This window comes from Rhipicephalus sanguineus, chromosome 10, assembly GCF_013339695.2.
Source record: "Rhipicephalus sanguineus isolate Rsan-2018 chromosome 10, BIME_Rsan_1.4, whole genome shotgun sequence".
Lineage (NCBI taxonomy): Eukaryota > Metazoa > Arthropoda > Arachnida > Ixodida > Ixodidae > Rhipicephalus > Rhipicephalus sanguineus.
Window position 1 is genome coordinate 764,598 of NC_051185.1, and position 22,545 is coordinate 787,142.

The following is a 22,545-nucleotide window of genomic DNA, read 5'->3' on the forward strand; positions in this document are numbered from 1 at the left end:
GAATGTAACGTGAAAAACGGAAAGCAGCTCGAAATTGCCAGTGCATCGCTCGAGCCCAAAGAACGCACAAAAAGAACGCATACAGGACGAGCGCAAACTAATGCATCACAGCTTGACACTTGAAGCTCACTGCTCAAACATAAAGCAGGACGCACGAAACGAACGAACAGGTACACACAAGATGAACGCGAACTAATTGTCACAGTTGTTACTTATTTCTGTTTGAACAGCGCACTCCTTTCGCAAACGCGGCTGCTGCAGCGAGCGCAGTAACCTTCATGCCCCCCGCTCCACCCTAGAGGCCGCCCCTTCTTTCCTAGAGGTAAGCGCACGAAGGCGACCACGCCCTGTAGGGCGAACAGCAACGGCGTTCGCAGGAGCAGGGCGACGATGTTTGAAGCGCGCCACGCGCGCACGTCGCGCCATCTATGTGTTGACTAAGAAAGCATGCTGAAGTAGGTGGTGTATATAAATAGCTCGCAGTTAGCAGGCTGTAAGACATTGCTGTTCGTGGCCTAACGTCTAACGATGCGCGCTGGCAAGCGAGAGGTCGCACGTTCGAGTCCGCACGTCGGAACGTTTTTCTGAATAATTTTCTTTGTGGCTTTTATATATATATATATATATATATATACACATATACATATACGGTGAATAACGGCGGCCACCGACGGCAAAAATCAGCCGAGACTGTCCATATAATTGCTATCGCAATAAAACTCCCGTCCAAACGAAAAAAAAATGAGAAGGGTGATGCAAGCCAGCAACACATTCGTTGTTTTCGCCGCCTATACTACAAGAAATCGGTGCTAAGAAAATATTTATGCTATATGCTTCTAACTTCACTACGACAAGGCATAGACTCCGAGGTTAAAACTTGTGTCCCGAAGTATTACAAATGAAATTAAGGCATTTTCAGTTAACTAAATACATCGTGGTTTGTCGTGCAAGTTATGTCTGCCACTCTTGCCATTATTGTCTGTCAGTTCTCATTACTACATAATCTAGGTGATTTGACAGAATTGCGTTACCACACACAACGGTTTCGGGAATGCTAGATGTTGGCATACTTGGATCATACGTACAGATTTCTTCTCAACAGTCGTCATGGGTTATGTAGACGTATACCCTGATGAACTACTGATCCAATCAACTGCCGCGTCAAAAACGTTAATGTTCATTTAATGTGGGAGCACTGCTGATAGCAATCGCTTGCCAGACAAACGCCAGAAATTAAGATGGGCGTTCTGCAGTGTTTCGATGGCGCCCTCAAAGATTAGACCCACGTAATAATTAAAGCTCCTTCGCCTCAATGTAGCAACGACTGGTCTCGCACGTCCTGTCCACATACTGGTTGATGCGGCTCAGGGGTAACGAACTGAAAGGAAAATTAATTTGCAAGTTGGATGTCTAAACTGTGTGGCCACACCGTTGCAACAGTGCTGCACGAAGACGTGCTCTGACAGCAATAAGAAACTTCCGCAATTAACTTCAACTTTTTTTTGTAGTGAAGCACCAAAATAATTAACTATGCAGCATGTTGAGTGAGCGAGTACACAAGAAAAACTAAAACGACAGTCACGGCGGTATTTTGTGGCGAGCGCTTTAGAGATACATTGCGAGACTCAATACTGCATGCCATGCAGCGAGTCTCTGTGCGCGGGGCTTGGCAGACCGGCAAAAATACTGTCCGCATATCGCAGACGCGTCCGATGCAAATAACACTTGTGAAGGCGAAACCATCACATCTCCTAAAGGAATCGCCTGTAAACAACGCAACCTGATAAAGTCAAAACAATGGCATGATTGGTGATTGATTGTGAGGCACGCTGCAGATTAATTTTGACCACCTACGAATCTCTAACGTGCTCCTGTATCTAAGCGCAGGGATATCCTTGCTTTTCAACCCCGTCGGAATGCAGCTGCTGTGGTCGGGAATCAAACCCAACCTCGAGGTTGTTAATTAAAAAGTTATTTAATTTATTTTATTTTATTAATGTCGCAATTACTGTCTGGTCATCTCAAGATGTGTGCCCCCACAGAAAAAGTAAGTATGAAAGCAGTGAGCAAACATTACATTTCCCTTATTTTTGATGATTTTCAGACACATTTCTTGAAACACCCTGTACATCGACAATACCAGTACATATAGCATAGTCAAAGTGCTAGTGTCTAGTGTACAGCTAGTATACAAGCTGCATACTAGATGATAGTATATACCTTGTTTTTGTTTTCGTTTAGGCTCGCTAAATGGTCACACGGTTAAAACTCATTGTTTTTAGTTCCCCAATGCCATGTCGGAGCAGGTTTGGAGCAGTTACTAACAAATATTACACTTTGGAGCAGCATGGAGCAGGTTTCTCTTTTGGAGCAGTTTGGAGCAGTTGGAGCAACACTTCCATCACTGTTAGCAAGAAAAAATAGCTGCCTGCTCCTCAAAACAATAACACAAATGCAGGAATGCATGCCTGTGCAAGTTGTAGAGAGAACGCGTCCTGTCTGGATGCGCTGTGTTTTCCTTTTTTTGCTAACGCTTTACTGTAACCAGCAGCTCATGCAGACGTACCGCTAAGGCAGCACGCGGAGACAAGATGGTCCACAAAGCACTCATTTATACGAGGGCACTGACAGATGCATCAAGTTGAGAGTGGTTTTTCTCCGTCTGCCTCCATGTGTGTGTGTGTGGATGTTTGTGTGTATCATACATATGCTTTGTTATTGAGTGCGGCACAGAGGCAAAAATTGAATTTTACTGAAGGTCCAGCGCTGCTCATCGACTTGAAATTGTCGCATTGTGATAGCGAAAAATTGTGATAGCACGCGGTGTTACTGAAGGACAAGAAGAGAAAGTGAGACTACAGGGGTGAGATGGCCGAAACTGAATTGGGAGGAGTTTTTGGAGCAGCAAAATTTCAATTTTGGAGCAGAGGAACCTTGATTTGGAGAAGTTAGCGGCATTTAAAATGTCATTCTAGGAGCTTGAAAAAACAAATTTGTAGCAACTTGGAGGGGGGGGACAAGTACGTATTTTAATTGGCTTTTAATACACCTAACAGTGAAACAGCATTTGGAGAATTTTTTTTAACAGATTATTGGCAGGTATGAACTACACTACCTTTTTCCATACCATGCAACCTTATCTAATAGCCCATGTAACAAACATACCAAATAATTGAATAAAGATTCTGGAAAGTAGGTTCACCTCAAACATTTGGGGAAAAAAAAAAACGAGAAAGCATCACACTTATACAATAAAAAATTGTGTTTGCACAAGAATTGTAGTTACATAGCAGCAGGCCTTTGCTTAAGATTAGTGATGATTTAGCCGATTACTGCTTTGGCTTTTTGTACGTCTGCTTCGTCTGCTGATTTTGCTTTTCAAGCTTCCCAAGAGCTTCCTGTAGGTGAGTTACTCTTTGTCAGGAGAATATCACAGTAAGCACCTTCAGCTATCTGCTCGGCCGCGTGGTTGGCACAGCGTCATCTGTACTGCACGCTTTTAATAGACGACAGCAATAGCGCATTGCACAACCATTTGCTGCCACCTCATGCGAGATCACCTTCAAGAGTGTGGCGCAGGTGCCAAGAAACCTCACCGCACTGACTATCTCGTCAAACGCGTGCACAAAGTACTGCAAGAGTAGCGGCGTTGTAAGCATACTGTATGCTTTTATTGGGGGACGACACAAATGCTTCTCGCTCGCAGCAGTCCGCTGCCCCCTGTCACCAAGAAATAGGGGGCACAAAGTTTGCCCCATACATTGACTTAATGGAGGAGGGGGGGCGCCACGATGAACCTTCCCCCCCTCCCTCCCTGAAGGAGAACCCTACGCACGCCTATGGCAGCGTCAACAGAGCGGAACACGCTACGCACAACAAATAACCTGAGAGTCGATCCCGCTATACAGAACCAAGAATCAACCCCGCCTAGCGAGTACAGCAGCACACTCGGGGCATGTCAGTACACTTTCGCAGGGTCATGCACATTTACAACAGACCAGAGGAGATTATGGCGGCACCATGGTAGCCTTCATTAGAAAGGTGCATAGAAGAAACACGCTTGGGCACGTCTAATGTGTTCTGCGAACGTCTTATTTTCTGGTGCTGCTTGGAAAGTCATGTCAACTCAGCCTGTCTTCCTCACTGAAGCAGACATGGGCACCGAAATTCTTGCTTTGGAGCCAGTTTTGGAGCAGTTCGGCGTAATTCTTGAGTTTTTTATGCTTTTGGAGCAGCTTGGCACGGGCAAACAGAACCGCATCAAAAATCCGCAATATGCGCAGTTGTCTCACCCCGGGAGTAGTCCAAAGCGGCAAGAGCGACGTGTGGCTGCGCACTGAGCACCGGCTACAGGAGTGCAAGAAAGGAAGAAAAAATATCCCATCCTGCAGTGAAACACTTTCGTTTCCGCGCCGTACCCGCACTGATTATTTCACACGTTTAATAATGTGGGGCAGCATGGCTAGGGTATGTCTATCAAGTCACCATTCACAATTTGAAAAGTGCCTGTGCCATAGGAACAGGGTGCCTCCAGCAGCTGAAGGAGTGGTGGCGCGGGAAAACCATCGAAGTGGCAAGAGTATGATTTTTGGAAATATTATGTGCGCCTCCATCAATCTAAGCATTACTGAACTTCACTGTCATAACTGCAGTCACATCGATGGTTCAAACTTCTGCGTGCCTTCGAGCTCGCTTTCGCACTGTGCCATAATACCGGTGTCACACGGGCACATTTGATTGCTATCAGGGCCAATCCAGATTGAGTTTGGCTCAGACGTTAGCAAAAGAACGATTAAATGTGGCCATGCAGCTGCCCCTCAGATAATGTCAGGATCAAACCTGCAATCAAATGTGCTCATGTCGGGCCGTCAGGCATGCTCCAAGCAGTCACACAGCATCATCCGTACCCTCGCGAGAAAAAAAGAAAAGGAAGGAAATGGAATTGCTGTCAGAAAACAAATGCACAAAAATTAAGTGGCTCTTCCTCCGTCCTTAAAGGGACCCTGAAACGGTTTTGATGATTTTGTACGAATACATTGGGCCGGTAGAAAGAGTCCTAAGGATCATTTACAGACAGATTTAAGCTCTGTGCATAAACTGCGTTATTACAAGGCTTTAAAGCTGCGAATCGCCATTGATCACAGCGGCTCAGCCAAATGCGTCTTCAAACCGCCCACTTCCAGTGCGCGTCGTATTGGAAGCGAAGTCCCACAGGCGGCTGATCTGATTGGATATCTCCAGTCCACGTCACTGAACCTCCTGTGGACTGCAAGAGTCGTCTGCCTGTGTTACAAAGTACTCCCTGTTGACAGGAGCTGAGCGACAGTGTTTATCTCGAGGTTTCTTTTCTTGGACACAATGAATTGCCCTAGCCGTGTTGTGTACCACGTATCTAGCAATTTCTAGCAATTGGTGACTTGTAAAGCTGCGACATCGTGCAATGTTCGTGAGGCATCTGGCGAGCGGAATCCCTTCAGCTCGTCTCTGCAATGAGCGTCGCGCTCTCGCTATCCGTTCAACGCCACGATCCACATGTCTGCGACTGTAACTTCGCCCCTGAAGACACAACCACATTGCCGGAGTTTACGCATATCGGTGATCGTTCTCGAATTCTTTTATTGCGATAGCAATTATATGGACAGTCTTGGCTGATTTTTGCCGTCGCCGTCATGCTGCGTGTATGTATAAGTATGTATATATATATAAAAGTGCAAAGAAAAATAATTCCGAAAAAAGCTTCTGAAGAGCGGAATCGAACCAGCGACTTCTCGATCCGCAGCGCGTGGCTCTAACCACTATGCCACATAGCGCAGATCGTCCAGGTGGCTAACGGCGAGTGTCATATACATACCTTAGAGTTTCATACAATAACCTAGAGAGGAAACTGGCGCTGCGATCGTTCAACCACCATGAAAAGGATGGGAAGTACAGGCTTCGGATTAGATAGCGTTAGCTAGCGAACTGTCTACGGATCTTTTTCTACAGTTTCAGTTTCGTTCTTCGCGAGGTGTGGGTAGTGCGGTGCGCTACAAAGCACTCAAGCAGTGCCTTTGTTGTTCAAAGAGGCTGAGGACCGCTAGATCTCTTCATTTGCTGTTTCGCTGCAGCTTTACAGGTTGTATATGGCAGTTTTAGTAAAGTGTCGTGCACTCACCGCTGCGCACAGAGGTAGCATCCCATGCCAGTGCAGGAAATTGCATAGAGGTCACGTCTAATGATAAGCGCGTCTTGCCGAAACTCGTTCAAGTCGGCTGCAAAACGACCGCAAAGCTAAGTAGACGCAGCTCCACGCTCCTCTGCCTTGACTTCACAACAAAACCAGAGATGCGTTGGAGGCACACCACTTGGACAGACGCACCTGGCATCGCAGCAGACGATACGTTAAGTGTTTCTCACTCAATACAGTAATGTTATTTCCATAAATAGATAATGTGTACTTTCGAGTGAAAAACAAGCGTGTTTGTTTTCAAGTGTTGTAAAAAAATAATTCATTATTTGGTGATGCCAAATCTGGACCCCAATTGCAGAGCAATGCATACCCTGGTGGTTGAATTTGTCCAGGTTTCACTTCCATCTCGCGGTCAGGCAAACTTTTTGCAATAAATTTTGCGTACAAAAGAATGAAGCAGGTTTTACGTGGAAATATTTTCATATCACTTTGTTTTACATTCAGCAATCAAGCATCGCGAATCTCAAGAACGAAAGCCATCCGAAGCAGATCTGAAGCCTGTACTTCCCATCATTTCCATGGTGGTTGAAGCGCCGCTCAAGGAGCCCGCATAGACACTAGCGCCAGATTCTCCTCTAGGTATTATTGTAAGAAACTTATCATACACACCCCTTACCACAGTACTCAGAGACGGCAGGCGCTTATAAGCGTTTCTTCATTACCAGCGAGATGGCGCTAGGAGCACAACGGGCGCACTTAAAGGCGTCGGCCAGCTCGATTCGCTCCTGCGAATGCCGTTTCTCTTCGCACTACAGGGTGTGGTCGCATTCGTGCGCTTATCCGAGGAAAGAAGGGGGCAGGCGGAGGGGGGGGGGTGGCGTCGAGCGGGGGGTTGTCTGTCATGTGCTTTCCCCGTGATGTCCGCGCAGAAGAAACAGAGCGTACGAAGCTCATTTCGCTCGCTGCAGCGGCCGCGTTTGCGAAAGGAGCGCGCTGTTCAAACAGAAATAACTGTGACAGTTTGCACTCGTCCTGTGTGGACCTGTTCATTCGTTTCGTGCGTCCTGCTTTATATTTGAGCAGTGCGCTTCAAGTGTCGAGCTGTAACGCATCATAGTTCGCGCTCGTCCTGTGTGTGTTCTTTTTTTGCATCCTTTGCGCTTGAGCGACACGCCGGAAATTTCAAGCTGGTTTCCGTTCTTCGCGTTACATTCCAATTTGTTGCTATCGCATTCATTGCTTCGCCGTTGCGGCGAAACTGTGACTTTTTTGTTTGTCCGCATGCTTTTGCAGGTTGACGCTGTACAGGAGAATAAAATAAGATTGGCTGGTAGTGTGGCAGCACCTGTCAGAGCAGATATCAACCACTCCGCGAGCTTCGTCTCTGTTGCCAAACAACGTGCTGCCGGGCACACTGGGCCTCCGAGATTGCGCGCAATATTGGAGGCCATGACTGGGTGAAGCTCAAACCGTCGGGTAGGCTCATGAGAGCGCTGTGATGCCAGCGTGTCTGTGAGTTGTGGGTGCAAGGCAGTGGTGAGAAGGAGGGTATAGATATAATTGTCCGCAGCGACCTTGGTACACGGTGCGTCGCTTAATTTCTTGTGCGAATGATTTGGGGATGCTCTTGCCTAAACGTCGACAAAACTTCAAAAAAACCATTTCGGGGTCCCTTTAAGTGCACCTCAGGAAACGAAGACCCCCAGGAGAGAAACGGTTTTCATGCAGCCTGCCGTCTCAGTGCGAAGTAGTGAGATCACAGCACGTAGAATACAGTCAACGTCCGAATTCATGCTTTTTTATTCTGCTCAAGCGATCAAATCGCCACAGTCACGTCCGAAATAGTTTTAATGCCTCCCTGCACACTTATCAGGCATTTTGGTGCGCGCCCAGGCTCTCGCAAATACATTCGGTAACTGCCGCGAAGCCCCCTTAACTACGTGCCAACCGCCACCTGCAAATTTGCGTCTCATGATGAGCGCCGCTGATACCAGCAAAGCGTGCAATAGATTACGGCTCTCTCGCATGGAGCATTTGGAAACGCGTTGACGCGGAACACAAAGACTGTGGCGGAAGAGCGGTTGACTCGTTCCAACTTTCCCCGATGCGTGTGCGCACGTAAGCGATCTCCGCCGATACGCAGCATTTGCTGCAGTGTGAAGCCGATCGTTTCTAGTTGTGTGCAGCACATCGCCAACTAAAATTGACGCCGTCACTGTACTGTTGCTCTACCGTACGCACGCATTTGTCATGAAAGGGTTCATGATGCCTACTCCATTCCTCGGACTGCACACTGGTGTGGCAATGGCCAGCTGGTTTCGTTCGTGAAGACAACGCGTCTGTGCGGCACACTTAGCGGTCTCGCTCAAGGAGGCAGCATGAATGGTGGCGTGGTGCGTTTGGGTTCTCGGTTATTAAATGCGTGCACTACGCATGCAACTGCACTAGGCCACATGCACTACCAAGCAGTTAACTGATGATGCTTATTGTAAGGGTTGTCAGCGATTAAGCCGTACTGGCGTGTTTGCAACCTACCACCATCACGCCTCCATGCATTTCCGCTGCTCATCCGTAAAGACATCGCCGCACAGCACCGTGATAGCAGCCCCTTTGAATTTCTGGTCTGCTTCACCCCGTAACACTTCCGCAATGCGGCAAAGCTGGCTTTCGCGGACTCTGATACTGTCGCAAACAGATTGACTCGCAAAAGCGCTGGTTCGAACCTACGACATGATAGACGCGGCAGAGGTGGGGGCTTCAATTAATGCCTTTCGCACGCGCAATTTGGGCAAAAAGTCAGAAAAATCAGACGCCGAAGAGTTTCAGCATCCGAAATTTCGGACGTTCTTATACATTGACGTCTATGGGGCTGGTGACGGTGCCGCGAAAGTGTCCAAATTTTCGAGCATGTCCGGAAAATCGGGCGTCCGGAAAATCAGCAGTTGACTGTAGTATACAAGCCGTATGCTGACGCCTATCAAAATAGTGTGCGCCCCGGCGCTCGCAACCGCGCCCTTATGGCCGAAGTTCACAGTTGCTACTCGAGTGACGCTGCTCTCCCGGAGTCCCTTCATGCTCCTTTGTCCAACATAAAATGGGTGGGGCGTTTCATCTCTGCTTGAGGAGCAATTGATGGCAGGCCTTACATGTGGTGTAAGGTAATCGCACGTGCTCTTTGTGCGACGGAGATAGATGGCTCGCGTCATCTCTGCTTCAGCCGCGTTCGTCGCCAGTGCTCGCGAGCTTTTACCTGCAGGTAGAACATACGACGCGTGGCGCAATGTTATCGATTTGAACATTATCCGGAACATGGCGGCGACGACATGCGACAGAGACAGCCGGCTCGCGTCATCTCTGCTTCAGCCACGTTTGTCCCCAGCGCTCGCGAGCTTTTAACCCGCAGGTAGAACAAACGACACGTGGTGCAATGTTATCGATTTGAACTTTATCCGGAACATGACGGCAATGGCATGCGGTTGGGATTACTGGCTTGCATTATCTCTGCTTCAGTTGCGTTTGTCGCCAGCGCTTGCGAGCTTTTACCCACAGGTAGAACATATGACACTAGGCACAATGTTATCGATTTGAACTTTATCCAGAACATGATGGCGATGGCAAAAACCTGCTGAGAGTGTTCATATAACTGCTATCGCAATAAAAATATTATGCAAAAAACGTGGAAGCGAGCTCACCTTTCTTCTGGAGAGCTGCATCGTCTCAGATGTAAAGAGTGTCCGTTGGAGGAATCATAACCCCGTGCCTTTTTTCATTGCCTTTACTTTTTTATATTTATAGATTTACTCGAGTAAAATATGAAAGGAACAAAGTGTACTGAGGCATAGATATATTTATCTATTTCATTTATTTATTAGCGTATTAGGGCCAAAACTCTTGCGACTTCTAAACGCGATTTAAAAAATCTCATTCAGATCATAAAAGAATGCTTGAATCTGTTACTATATTTCATGGTCTTTGCATTTCCAGCAGGATCTAATCACACGTCCTGGCCAGTTGTCAGTCGTTTAATCCTGGAGGACGCCACAACATAGAGTTCCTGCAATACTCATGAGGCTTCTGGAGGAGTGAAAGATACAACTTCCGGGGAGCTATTCTCGGTTTGTCTATCTAATGGAGATGTCTAGGCCTCTGCAAATATTCGAGCAGTTCGAATATTGGAACGAATATTACAATATTTGAATTCGCTTCGAAACGAATTTAAATTATTCTAAAGTTCGAATCAAAATGAACGAATAGACGCATATAAACTGCATGTAACCCCTTGTAAAGGTTGTTTCACTGCAGTGGAGCGGTGCTATACCGTGAATACACCTATCCAGGGGAAATCCACACTGCCATGAAGCCCCTACTTCAAGGTTAAATGAACAAATTTCTCTCACATAGATTCATAATATCTGAAGTTTAAAAGCTCGTCATACTGGCTTACATGCTCTTAAGTATAGTAAATTTTAAAGGGGCCCTGCAACACCTTTCTTAGTTATATTAGAATAGTCTCATTATTGACGTATGACTCTTCACGAGTCATATGCCGCAAAAATTTTTCGAATCCGTCAAGTCTAAGTGGTGTTACCAAATTATAGAGATCACGTTCCGCAGCTTTCTCCCTCAACTCAACGCCGCGAGCGCGCGGAAAGCTAGGCAGCGAGTCGACGGAGGGAGCGCAGAGGAGCGAGGCTCCGCCCAAGAGCACCGGCGGAGTTTTTTTCATTTTTTTCTCTCTGATGTCTGGGCGCAACCACGCGGTCTGTGCCGCCACTTCCGGTCGGCTTGCGTCGTTCTCGTCGAGCGGAGTCGATCGCACTGTGTATCGCGCGTGCTTGAAAACTGCGCGTCGGTTTGGTAATGTTGGGTGTGCACCTTGAACGCCGTAGTGTTTTCATCGCTCTGCCAACCATGGAAGCAAACCTGCGCGCTCGTTTGGAACGAATGACAGCTGAGATCGGTTTCGGCCCACACTCCGATACACCGCCTCGTAAGACGGCACTGGCAGACGACCCCGAAGCGCCGCCATTATCGGACGCCAGCATTGTTATCAGAGACACGCTGCGCTCGTGCCTCGGTCGGTCGTGAGAACGTGCCGACGATGCAGTTCTCAGCTGACGAGGCAACACTTGAACGGCTGCCACTCTCAACGGCAACCGGCGATGGTCAAAAGCACAGAAATATTCACGTTTTCGGCACTGCGCATGGCGAAGAAAACGGAACCACGCAACTACGAGCAGACGAGCTGTCGGTGAGACCGGAAGTGCTAATATTAATGTTTGTTCGGTGTTTTTAACGCGATAACATAACATAAACATACATATTATCTACTTATTGAACTCAAAATTAACAACGAAAGTAATAATGAGGGTGTTATCGTGATTATAACATCAGCCAATGGTGGAACTGCCGACAATCGTGTCATATTTTGCGGTCTAATACATCATTTGTCGAGAGAAGAGGGAGCGATTTTCAGCTGACTTTGAGAATTTATTGTAAATTCCAGGCCGTGCGCATCGCTATAATATTTGGCTCGCGTGTTCTCGGGAGCCTCGACTACCGATCGGCAGCGCTTTTTGAGCATGCTCGAAAAGTGTTGCAGGGCCCCTTTAAAACGTAACATATTTTACAGGTTATCACTTGCATTCTACTGAAAGTCTAATCCTGCTACCATTCAAAGTTGCTTCCACTTCCTTCTGAACCAAAAAGAATGACATTTACACATGCCTTGTTTCAGTTTTAAGAAGTATTGTGCAGGTTAGTTGGGTCATGACAAATATGCTCCTTTTCTTTATAATATGTGATATATACTATTCGAATTCAATTCGATTCGATCAAACTACTATTCACCTCGAATTCACTTCAAACCCAAAATTTACTATTTGCACAAGCCTAGAGATGTCCATTTCGGCAGAGCGCATTCAGTTATTCCAAAAAGACTCAAGCCGTGATGTCATCGCGCTCTTGACCATGTCGTTCCACTGAACCCACCAGCACACTCCCAGCGTAAAGAGAAAGAAACTGGAAGAAATTTGAACAACACAAAAATCTTGACAAGTATCAACTTGCATATGAACGGGTCCCAGATATTTGAGAGCGATGCAGGAAATGCGTACCAACCTTTACAGGTGCGTTAGACGGGTGGCCACATAAAACCTAATTCGAGGGCTAATGCAATCAGAGTTCATGCATAGCCTCCGAGATGTGCTTCCAAAAGCGGATCTCTGGAGGCTGCGTTCATATCGTTGAAACGCATTCAGTCCCTCTTATTTGTGTTGAGAGTTGTGAAAGCTTCGTGACGTCAAAATTACATTGTGGAAGAACCGGAAGCAACAGGTGCGCTTACTCGCCAAGCTTCAGCGACCGAAATGAACAGTGTTGCGACCGGCCCTGGAATGCATCATGGCAGACGCATCTGGGTTTATTCCTGTCAGCCAAAAAGTTCTTCCCGGGATCGTTGCTTTTTGGGGGCACAGGGCTACGCATTTTCCTGGTACGTGCCAATGCACCTGTTGCACATGGTCGAGTGAGCCCGCCATTCCAACCTGATCAGGTTTCAAGGAATCTGGCGGGGGTGCCGCGAACAGCCCTTTCATGCGTGGTGCTGACAGCATGAGACAGAGTCGCTGGACGCCTTCCCATAGAGACAGGGTATGTCTCTGCACCTCGATGGAGCCACGAGTGGTTGCAGGTGCTGTTGGCAGCAGCAGCCACTTCTTCGAGGGCATCAACCTTTCATCGGTCCGGCTCTCCTTCGGACTCTTCCTCTTCGCCGACATTCCAGTATTCGAGTCGCTGGGGGGGGGGGTGCACTGGTGTCCCCCAATTGAATTTGTCGTCCTTGCTCCTCATTAACCAATGTATTGTATGACCCATTACCTCCTTTCTGGGGGCAGGGCACAGGGGCAGCAGTGCCCAGCGAGTGTCTGTCGTCTTCTCTTCTTGTGTACGCATCCATAAGCTGGTTTTTTTCGTTTCTTCACGTATGTACCAACAGGCCCAGCAACAGATTCTCCTGCAGCAGTGTCCTGCCCATTATCTGGAAATGACTTTTTTTGGCTGGTGGGGATGCTTAGTCGAGAGATATCTGTGGAACCATTAATCCAATTTCCACCAGGTTTTTTTTTTTATTACACACCTGAATAAATTTCTCAGGGCAAGACAAAGCAGTTTTTTCAATATGTTGTGTCTGTTATTTGTAATAATAAATTAAAATTTCATTGATGAAAGCCAAATGAGCAACACTAGATTCAGTGCTCTGCTAAAATTTTTTAGCAAAGAAATTGAAGAAAAAGGGCTCTTTCTTGCCCTAAGGTATCCATCCAGGAAACTTCATAGTGAATTTCACAGTGCTAGCACATTTTCAAACTTCTCCAGGCCCAGACAAAGGAACCCATGTGGACTATTCTGACACATGGTTGTAACTTGGGAACCAGTTAACATAACTGCAAGAAACTCTGGTTATTCAAATGGCTTTGCCATTAGTCTATCTTGAAAATTTCATTAAGATATCTCAACAAACAAAAAAGTTGCTCTTCGAAGGTAGCCTCCCCCCTTTAGTCCACACATTATTACGCTTTAACTCCACAGAGCACAGAATAAAATGGCACAACATCCAACGACTACATAGGTTCCCAGTATCCAAGAAATAAAGTCACTAGTTGCGACTTCCCTCTAAAACCTAACCATGTACAAATTCTTGCGAGTCTCAGTCAATATTTTGCAGAAGCTCTGGCAGGGTTGTGCTGCCTCTGTGCCACGATTTGTTTGGCTCACAAGTCAGATTTCCCAAGAGCGACAACAATGCTCGTCGCCATCTCTGTATTGTGTGGTACCCGTTTTAGATTAGCCCAATAAAAAGTTGAATTAGTGGCTTGGCTGTTCTATTCTTAACTTTCAAGACAGTGAAAATCATGGATGTTGATACCTATTACTTCAAAGCCACATTGCAGTTAAAAAAAATGACAATAATTTCACTGCTATTTGGTTTATAGTGCAAGTGTACCTAGAAAGTCACAACAATGGCAAAAATTTGCCTGAGGTCTCCATACAATTGGTGCATGCTTTCTCACCAGGTGTCATTCCGTAGACAGCAGCCTGCATGGGCACTCCAGCAGAAGGTGCAGAGAAGGCTGGAGGCTGTGAGGTGCCATACAGGGACAAGATTGACTCCTTGGTGAGTACACAGCGTCGCTCTGCAGTTTGGCCAAGGAGGCTTGTTTCCTTCTCAGGACATGATGCCGAAACAGCAGTTGCAACCGGGGCAGCACTTAGGAACTCATCAAATGGGTCTTCCTCTGGCACTGGTCCACTTCCGGATGAATCAATATCTGCACCATTATCAAGCATATTATTTAACAGCTCATTACACACACAGTCACAAATATTAGCTCCATGTTCTAGAGGACAAAAATCCATGTAACAGTGTCAACAAATTCCAAAATTCAACTGAAGGCCTATTTGCTAGGGCAAGTTATTTTCGAGTTATACAAACTTACTGTCATTCAAACTTTGCAAATGCTTCATTTAAAAGCCTGTAGCTCAAGCTGTGTAGCTGGTGGGGGTGCTTATACCCCGTGCAAAGTTGTTTTCTCATCATGGCACCGCGTGTAATAGTTAGCTTAAACCAAACTTTGAGGCTAAAAAGAGCCCCTGTATGCTTCTTCTGCATGCAAGGACCGTCAGCACGAAGTGCTGGACATGGCAAACATTTAGAAAATATTTTAATTTGCTTCCAAAGTGTGTCTAAATGCTCATTCTCACGATCAAGACCCATCGCTAGCGAGACTGACACAGACATCCCTGTGTAGGCAGCATAACCACAGTTTTAGTGACGTCACACCACATTAGAGTTACACGCAATGAGCAGTGACCCAAAGCTCGGCTGCACCGGACAAGCTAAGCGAGCATCGGCTGCAAACTACACTCATTTTTTTCTGAGTTTGCTGCCAAAGTAGCCAAGCTTACTCACATTTTGCAAAGTGCATCGCATCGTCACGCGAACCTCTGAAATGAGAGAAGTTTAGTTCGTTCGCACACTTCTTTGCTTTACCATACTGGGTTGCCATAGCCGTAAACGTGAGAAGCCAGACAGCTGGGGCCACCTGGTGGTGCTAAGATAAATCAGGCAAGCACAGAATTACTTTTGGGACTTGGTGCAGCGGTGGACTGTCGGCTCTTGTGGGAGGTCCGTAGGAATGGTAGTGTGGTTCGTTCCTCAGGACTCCCATGGCAAGTCGAATGTCAGCGATGCCGTTTGTGTGTGTTGTATTGACATTGTATGTGTTATAGTGTTTGTGTGAGCTGTATCGACATTCTACTGGGTTATTTCTCATGTTTACTGCAATTAATTCTAAGATTCAGCTGGCAAGCTCACCGTCATGTAAAAGCTGTTCAGAATATATTTACAACAGCGTGACTATGTCCGTTTGTTCCGAGAGCAGCTGTCTCAAGACTTCACAAAACAGCACACACACGAAGCCGAAAATGAAAGAAACCGACGAGTGCTGAATATCAAGTGAAATTTTTATTCCAGCACAGCAAGATACATCTATAAAGCAGATGATCACATCATGCAACATGTGCGTACCTAAGCTACAAACTAGTGACAGGAAGTGCAACTTCAAGAACATCATAATCCACATCCTATGCCATCTACAGTCAAACCTCCATCAATATGTGTCATGTTTTCCCGAGACAGCACCCACACGAGGCTCAGTCCAAATGCTGACTGACGGCCAGCAGCACATTTATTTCCGTGATTATAAAAGCGATAAGAACGCCATCTTGTGGCGCTACATCAAACCGTCCAGGCTGATGACAGCAACAACATAACATTCCTTCCTCCCTTAACAAAAAGTGAAAAAAAAAAAACAGAAATAAAAACAAAAAAAAAACACAATGAGCACTTCGATGCGCAAGCACAGTGTTCAACTTGATCACTGGGGCACGTAACGCATAACTGGTTTCCGCACGCGCGAACTGCGGCGAATTGGAGTCTGAGAAAGGGTCACTGGCTTCGGGGCATCCCCCGGCGCACTGGCACAACCACCCGGATCACTGGAGACACATGTGCCCTCGACATCCCCAGACGAAGCCCCCGTAGTTGCAGTGGTGCCGGCGGTGTCTGCTGGTTCGTAGGGCGCGGTAGCACCCGCAGCATCCAGAGGCCCAGCCGGTTCCACGCCTGAAGCATTTGGAGGGTCTGTGTGGGAACGCCCAGAATACTCTGACAGCTCAGGCTGCCACGGCACCGTCCGCACATGGTCGTGGTGCCGTGTCCATTGGCGGCCATCTGGTAGCCGTAGCACTGCCGCGTACCCCTTGTCCGCTTCCACCGTTGCCGGTACCCAGGCGGGACCTGGACGAAAATTGCGAGCGAAAACAGTCGTTCCTGGTGGTGTGGCTACGGCTCCTGCCGATCCTCAGTTGACCCGGAGACTCTGGGAGATCTGTTGAGACATCACCGTGGTCCGCAAGTCAGGCCGTAGTAAATCCAATGCCGTTTTCAACTTCCGGCCCATGAGAAGTTCAGCGGGACTACAACCTGTTACTTCATGCGGAGTGGTCCGGTATGTCAGCAAAATTCTCGCTATCTGTACGTGCAAATCATCCCCTGACTGCGCTTGCGTCAACTTTTGTTTAATGGTCTGCACTGCACGCTCCGCTGCTCCATTAGATGCTGGGTGGTACGGTGGTACAAGAATTTGTCGGATGCCGTTTCTACGCAGGAAGATCTTGTGTTACTCACTCACGAACGCTGGGCCATTGTCAGATACGACTACATCAGGGAGTCCATGCGTAGCAAACATTTTTCGCAGGCAACCAATGGTGGCTGCAGTCGACGGACTGGATACGGGGAACACTTCTATCCACTTCGAGTATGCGTCGACTGCTATGAACAAGTAAGCATTCCTCAGTGGTCCAGCATAGTCAACATGAATCCGGGACCACGGTCTCTCCGGGAACGGCCATGGCTTGACTGGCACCCGTCTCGGTAATCGCTGATTTTCTTGGCAGGTGCGGCATGCTTGCACTGCTGCCGTGATGTCATCATCCATGGCTGGCCACCAGACATGGCTACGGGCCATTGCTTTCATTTTCGCCACTCCTGGATTCCCTTCATGTAGCAGCCGCAGCACGTCGACCTGCATAGACGCAGGCACAACCACCCTGCTTCCTAGCAGAATGCAATCACTCTGCACACTCATTTCATGAAGGCGAGTGGCGTACTCTTTCCATGGAGCTTCTAGGGGAAGTCCCCCACCAGCCCAAAGCGCTTCGCGAAGACGTGACAGCAGCGCGTCTTTGCTCGTAGCGGCAGCAATAGCTTGCGCTGACAACACTCTGGGATAACACCCTTGGAGCATAAAAAATTACGCCATCTCCCGCTAAAGGGGACCATGAGGCGATGCGAAGCCGGAGCACTTGCACGATCGCGTTCCGTTGGCGTTCGTTGGGCATGCTACCGACCTCGTGTCGTGGAACGCGAAGAGGGACGCTACGCGCGTCGTGTCTTCCATCTAGCCTGGCAGTTAATTCTCACAGGGCGAGCGGGGAACGCGGTCGACAGGCGGGCGAGAGGGGGGGGGGGGGGCAGCGTAGGAGAGGAGAGAGAAGGGGAGGGGACGCGCATGCGCTCGAGCTCATCGCGGCGTTGTGCAGGAGAGAATTTCGGCATGTCTAGCCCGCGTTTCAGAGGAAGAGTGGAAAGGGGGATAGGAGAGGGAAAGTGGAGAGGGGAAGGGAGAGGGGTAGAGGGGAAGGGGGAATGGTGAGGGGAAGTGGAGAGGAGGTATGTGGAGTGGGTATGCACATGCGCAGTGAGGGTGGTCACGCCGCACACCACCACCACCACCACCGCCGGATTGAGCTTGACCTTAAGATACTTCGCATCTAAAATCTCCGGCGGGTTCTCGATTTGAATATCAGCTGCTGGAAGCGGAAGTCGGCTCAGTGCATCGGCGTGCGGAATGTGACCATCAGCCAGGTCTGTACTTCAACACGTAGTCATAGCCCGACAGGAAGAGTGCCCAGCGGAGTAGTCGAGGTGAGCAAGACTCTGGAATCTGCTTATTTGCCGCGAGAAGCCCCAAAAGTGGCTTGTGATCGATTACTATCTCGAATCGCCGTCCCCAAAGTACTGCTTAAAACGCGTTACTCCGAACACAACTGCTAAGGCTTCCTTATCGAGCTGGCTGTAGTTTCTCTCAGCTGTGGCCAGGCTTCTGGACGCGAAGGCTATTGGCCGCTCTTCTCCCGACGCTTCCCGCTGGGCTAGAACCGCGCCGAGACCATATGGCGACGCATCTGTGACAAGCACTGTGGTTTTCTTTGGGTCAAAGTGCGCCAATGTCGTCGCAGATGCCAAGAGCTGCTTACTTTCTCTGAAGGCTTCCTCTTGAAGTGGCGCCCAGGTCCACGGTGTACCTGGTACCAATAGAGCATTCAATGGATTGAGTACCGCCGACAAGCGAGGGATGAACTTCCGGTAGAAGTTGATCAACCCCATGAAGCTTTGCAGAGTTTTCACGTCTTGTGGCCTTGGTGCCGAAAGGATGGCTTCAACGTTCCTGGGACTGGGATGCAAGCCTTCAGCGGTGATGACGTGTCCCAAGTACTCAACGCGGTCTCTCATAAATTCGCACTTTGCCAACTTCAGGCGCAAGCCGGCATCTTGTAGGCGCTTGAGAACTTGGCTTACGTTCCTCCAGTGGTCGTCGTCAGTGTTTCCTGTCACCAGGATATCGTCGAAGTAGACAACGACGTGCGGAAGGTCGCTCAGCAAATTGTCCATTTCTCGCTGGAACAACGCGGGCGCCGAAACGACGCCGAACGGAAGCCTTGTGAATTGAAACAAGCCTTTCACTGTGTTAATAGTAACTAGCTCCTGCGACTGCGCATCTAGCTTTATCTGCTGGTAGGCGTCCTTCAAATCAAGTTTTGTAAACTTCTTACCGCCACACAGTTTGGCGAACAGCTCTTCGATTCTGGGAATCGGGTAACTTTCAGTGATCGTGACTGGGTTGATAGTGACTTTGAAATCGCCACACACACGTAGTCTACCATCTTGCTTCACCACTGGAACTACTGGCGCGGCCCACTTGGACGTCTTTACAGGGCGTATGATGCCTTCGCGCTGTAACCGCTGCAACTCTTCGACATACCTGTCAACAAGCGCGAAAGGCACTGGTCGCGCCTTGAAGAATTTTGGCCTTGCTCCTTCTTGTAGCGTTATGCTGGCCAGGACTCCCTTCATCGTACCAAGCTTGTCCGAAAAAACGTCGCTGAATTCTTCGACCAGGCCTTCAACGTTGCTGATTGTTTTCACGTCTAACGGCTTCAAGATGGTAATACCGAACGCTTCTATCCAGTCCCTTCCGAAAAGTGTCGGGCACGCTCCGCTCACAACTAATAACGGCAAAGTTGCCTCCTGCGTGCCGACTTTTACTGTGGCCGTCATTTTTCCCAATATGGCCGACAGCTCCCCAGAATAGCTTTTGAGCCGCACGTCAGTATGTTCCAACGGCTCTCCTGGGAAAAGGGCGTTAAATTTCGCGTCGCTTATTATCGAAACACTGGCCCCGGTGTCCAGTTCCATAACTATTGGCACGTTATTGACAAGAGCTTCAATTTTCATGGGTTCCGGTCCGCTAGCACGAAGAGACCACAAGGTGTACTCCTCACCTTGTCCCGGCTCTCTTTCGGAAAGTTCATTCATGTTGTGCACGGAGCGGGAGCCAGTCCCATTCCTTCCGTTAGACGCAGCTGTCTTGCAAACCCTTGCGAGGTGGCCCTGTTGACCGCACTTGAAGCAGGTGGTGTATCGGTGTCGGCAGCGCGTCGTCTGGTGTTTGCCGCTGCACCAGGCGCACCTTAGCTCCGTCATCTCTCTTGCTGGCCGCTCTACAAAGTTTGCCGACTGTACCATATCTGTAGAAACGGACGGGGCGCCTGGCATGTGCGAGTCTCTTGCGGTTTCTATCGCCATGACCATATTTTTCGCCGTTTCCAGGTTCAGTTCTGCACTTTCCAAAAGGCGAGTCTGCATTCCGGAGTCGTTAATTCCACAGACAATCTGGTCGCGCATCATTCGCTCACGCACTGCGCCAAAGTTGCAATCATCTACTAGCTTGTTAAGTGCAGCTACGTAGTCACTAACGGCCTCGCCTTCGTGCCTTTTCCTCGAAAAAAAACTTGAAACTTGCGACCACTTCGGAAACTTTGGGCCTGAAGTGTGCGCCGAGGGCCGCGAAGATAGCTGCAAGTGTCGCATCAGTCGGTTTTGTAGGCGACAGTAGGTTCCGTACCAACGAGTATGTTGCTGAGCCGCAGCTTGTCAGGAATACCACCTTCTTTTTATCCTCGGCCACATCGTTCGCAGCGAAGTAAAGCAAAACACGCTTGTGATATTCCGGCCACTCACTTGTGCTTGCGTCGAACGCTTCCAGTCTGCCCACGGACGACATTCTTGTTGAATCCAGGCGCGGGTGCTTTCTGCCGTGCCCAACTCTCAGATTTTATCTCTCGTCGCCAGTTGTCATGTTTTCCCGAGACAGCACCCACACGAGGCTCAGTCCAAATGCTGACTGACGTTGTGGTGATAGGTTTGCACTAGGCTTACCTACGAGCGCGACCGTGCAGGGACGCGACGTTCTCCACTGCCGCTGCGTGCGACGACGCTGCGGCCGGGTTCGTCGTTTTCTCCGACACGGCGCAGAAACCACGCACGAGGCAGGGTAACAACAACAACGGGTTTATTAACCCAAGATGCAGCACAGTACGACACTCACAGGCTTGCAGGCCGTAAGGGGAACTCCGCAAGACCGATCGAGTACGCTTGCCAGCGGCGCTAAGACTACCACACAAAGGGCAGCGGTCGGGCACACGAACGAGAAGCCGCCTGCTAGAGCAGCGCGTCAACCTCTCGTGCTAGCCTGGGAGCATCTCTGACGCTGACGCGGGCAAGCCCGCGCCAGACAGAAGCGAGCTCAAGGGGGAAAGGGGGGTTGTCATTGGCGGCCAATGAGGAACGGCGTTGCGCAGTGACGTAAGCTAGCTTGGTGGCGTGAGCATGTGAGCATGTCGAGGCATGCCCGGACGCATGCCCGCGCGCCGGGAAGCGACGCATGGCTGGCGCTGCCGCCGCGGTCGCCATACCGCCGATTAACGGCGGTCCCCGGCGCTCGAGCCGCGCGAGCCCAACACACGCGCTAGCTGGGGAACGAGGCGCCAAAGGGGTGGGCGCGCTCGATTCCCACAACGTATGCGGCCAGCAGCACGTTTATTTCCGTGATTATAAAAGCGATAAGAACGCCATCTTGTGGCGCTACATCAAACCGTCCAGGCTGATGACAGCAACAACATAACAATATGTACCCGCTTTAAACATACTAATGGTTAAAACATAGTTGCGAGGAATTCCCGACCGACTCCCATAGAGCCCAGAGCATTCACTGACCGCTTAATCCGTAGTGATTCGCCCTATGCCTACCGCATAGTGCGTACCGCGATAACTTTTTCTGCCATAAAATTTTACTGTGCCGCTGAACTTCCTGACACACAATATACCGCCAAAGGTTTTCCGTCTTTTCGAGAAGTGCGGAGATCGGTTGATCACTGGTTCAGACTTCCGCACAATTTCGGCGACGCCTTTGCGTGTAAGCATCGTGAAAGAACAAAGGCGAGGTGGCGGCCGCCGACAAATGCGCCGGCATGGCTTATCGCCGACAATCTTATCACAATAAGTATCTTCAGCTATCTGCTCGGAAGCAGCGCTACTTTAAGCCTACTGCACGCTTTTATTAAAGGAACTCTGACACAAAATTTCAAAGGCGAGATAATGAGTGAAATAGATGTATGTGGAGCCATACACAACGTCTACGAAATATCAAGGGCCAATATAGTCTAGAACATAATTAAAATCAATTTTAAAGTGCATGCCGCGCGAATGAGCAAGATGCGAGCACCTCGCGACGCCGACATCAACGCGGTGAATATGTAAACAAACCTACGTCACGAGTTTGTGTTGGCTGGTTGCTGGTTGTGCCCTTGCGCTTGTGCGCTTGTGCTACCTGCCATTTCTTCCTCCGTGCCTACGGCTTTGCGTGTGCTGGTTGTGCTCCCTTCCGCTGTTCGCTCGTCGTGCCATTTGGCAAATGTTATGGCCCGCTCACACTAGCGGCAAGCCTGCCGCAACGGCGTGGTGCCGCAGAACATCGGCCGTTCTCGCGCGTCGCCTACGTCACAATTTTGCGTGGTCACGTGGCCAGCTGTGTTTACCCGTCCTCCGGAAGTAGTGGTGCCTAGCTCGGTGCTCTTTGAAACCGAAACTGCGACTGGGCGCTGTAAAAACGTCTTTAAATAAATAGCTGTTG

General features: G+C 48.9%; 1 protein-coding gene across 4 annotated transcripts in view; it reads right to left on the reverse strand.

The window, feature by feature from the left end:
• Window positions 1-22,545, reverse strand: part of LOC119372691 (stromal membrane-associated protein 1) — a 224,849-nt gene that overhangs the window by 48,033 nt on the left and 154,271 nt on the right. For all 4 annotated transcript variants that reach the window (XM_037643135.2, XM_037643140.2, XM_037643138.2 and 1 more), the window contains one exon: window positions 14,242-14,499. In XM_037643135.2, coding sequence (XP_037499063.1) covers window positions 14,242-14,499 — 258 coding nt within the window. The remainder of the gene's footprint in view (window positions 1-14,241; window positions 14,500-22,545) is intronic.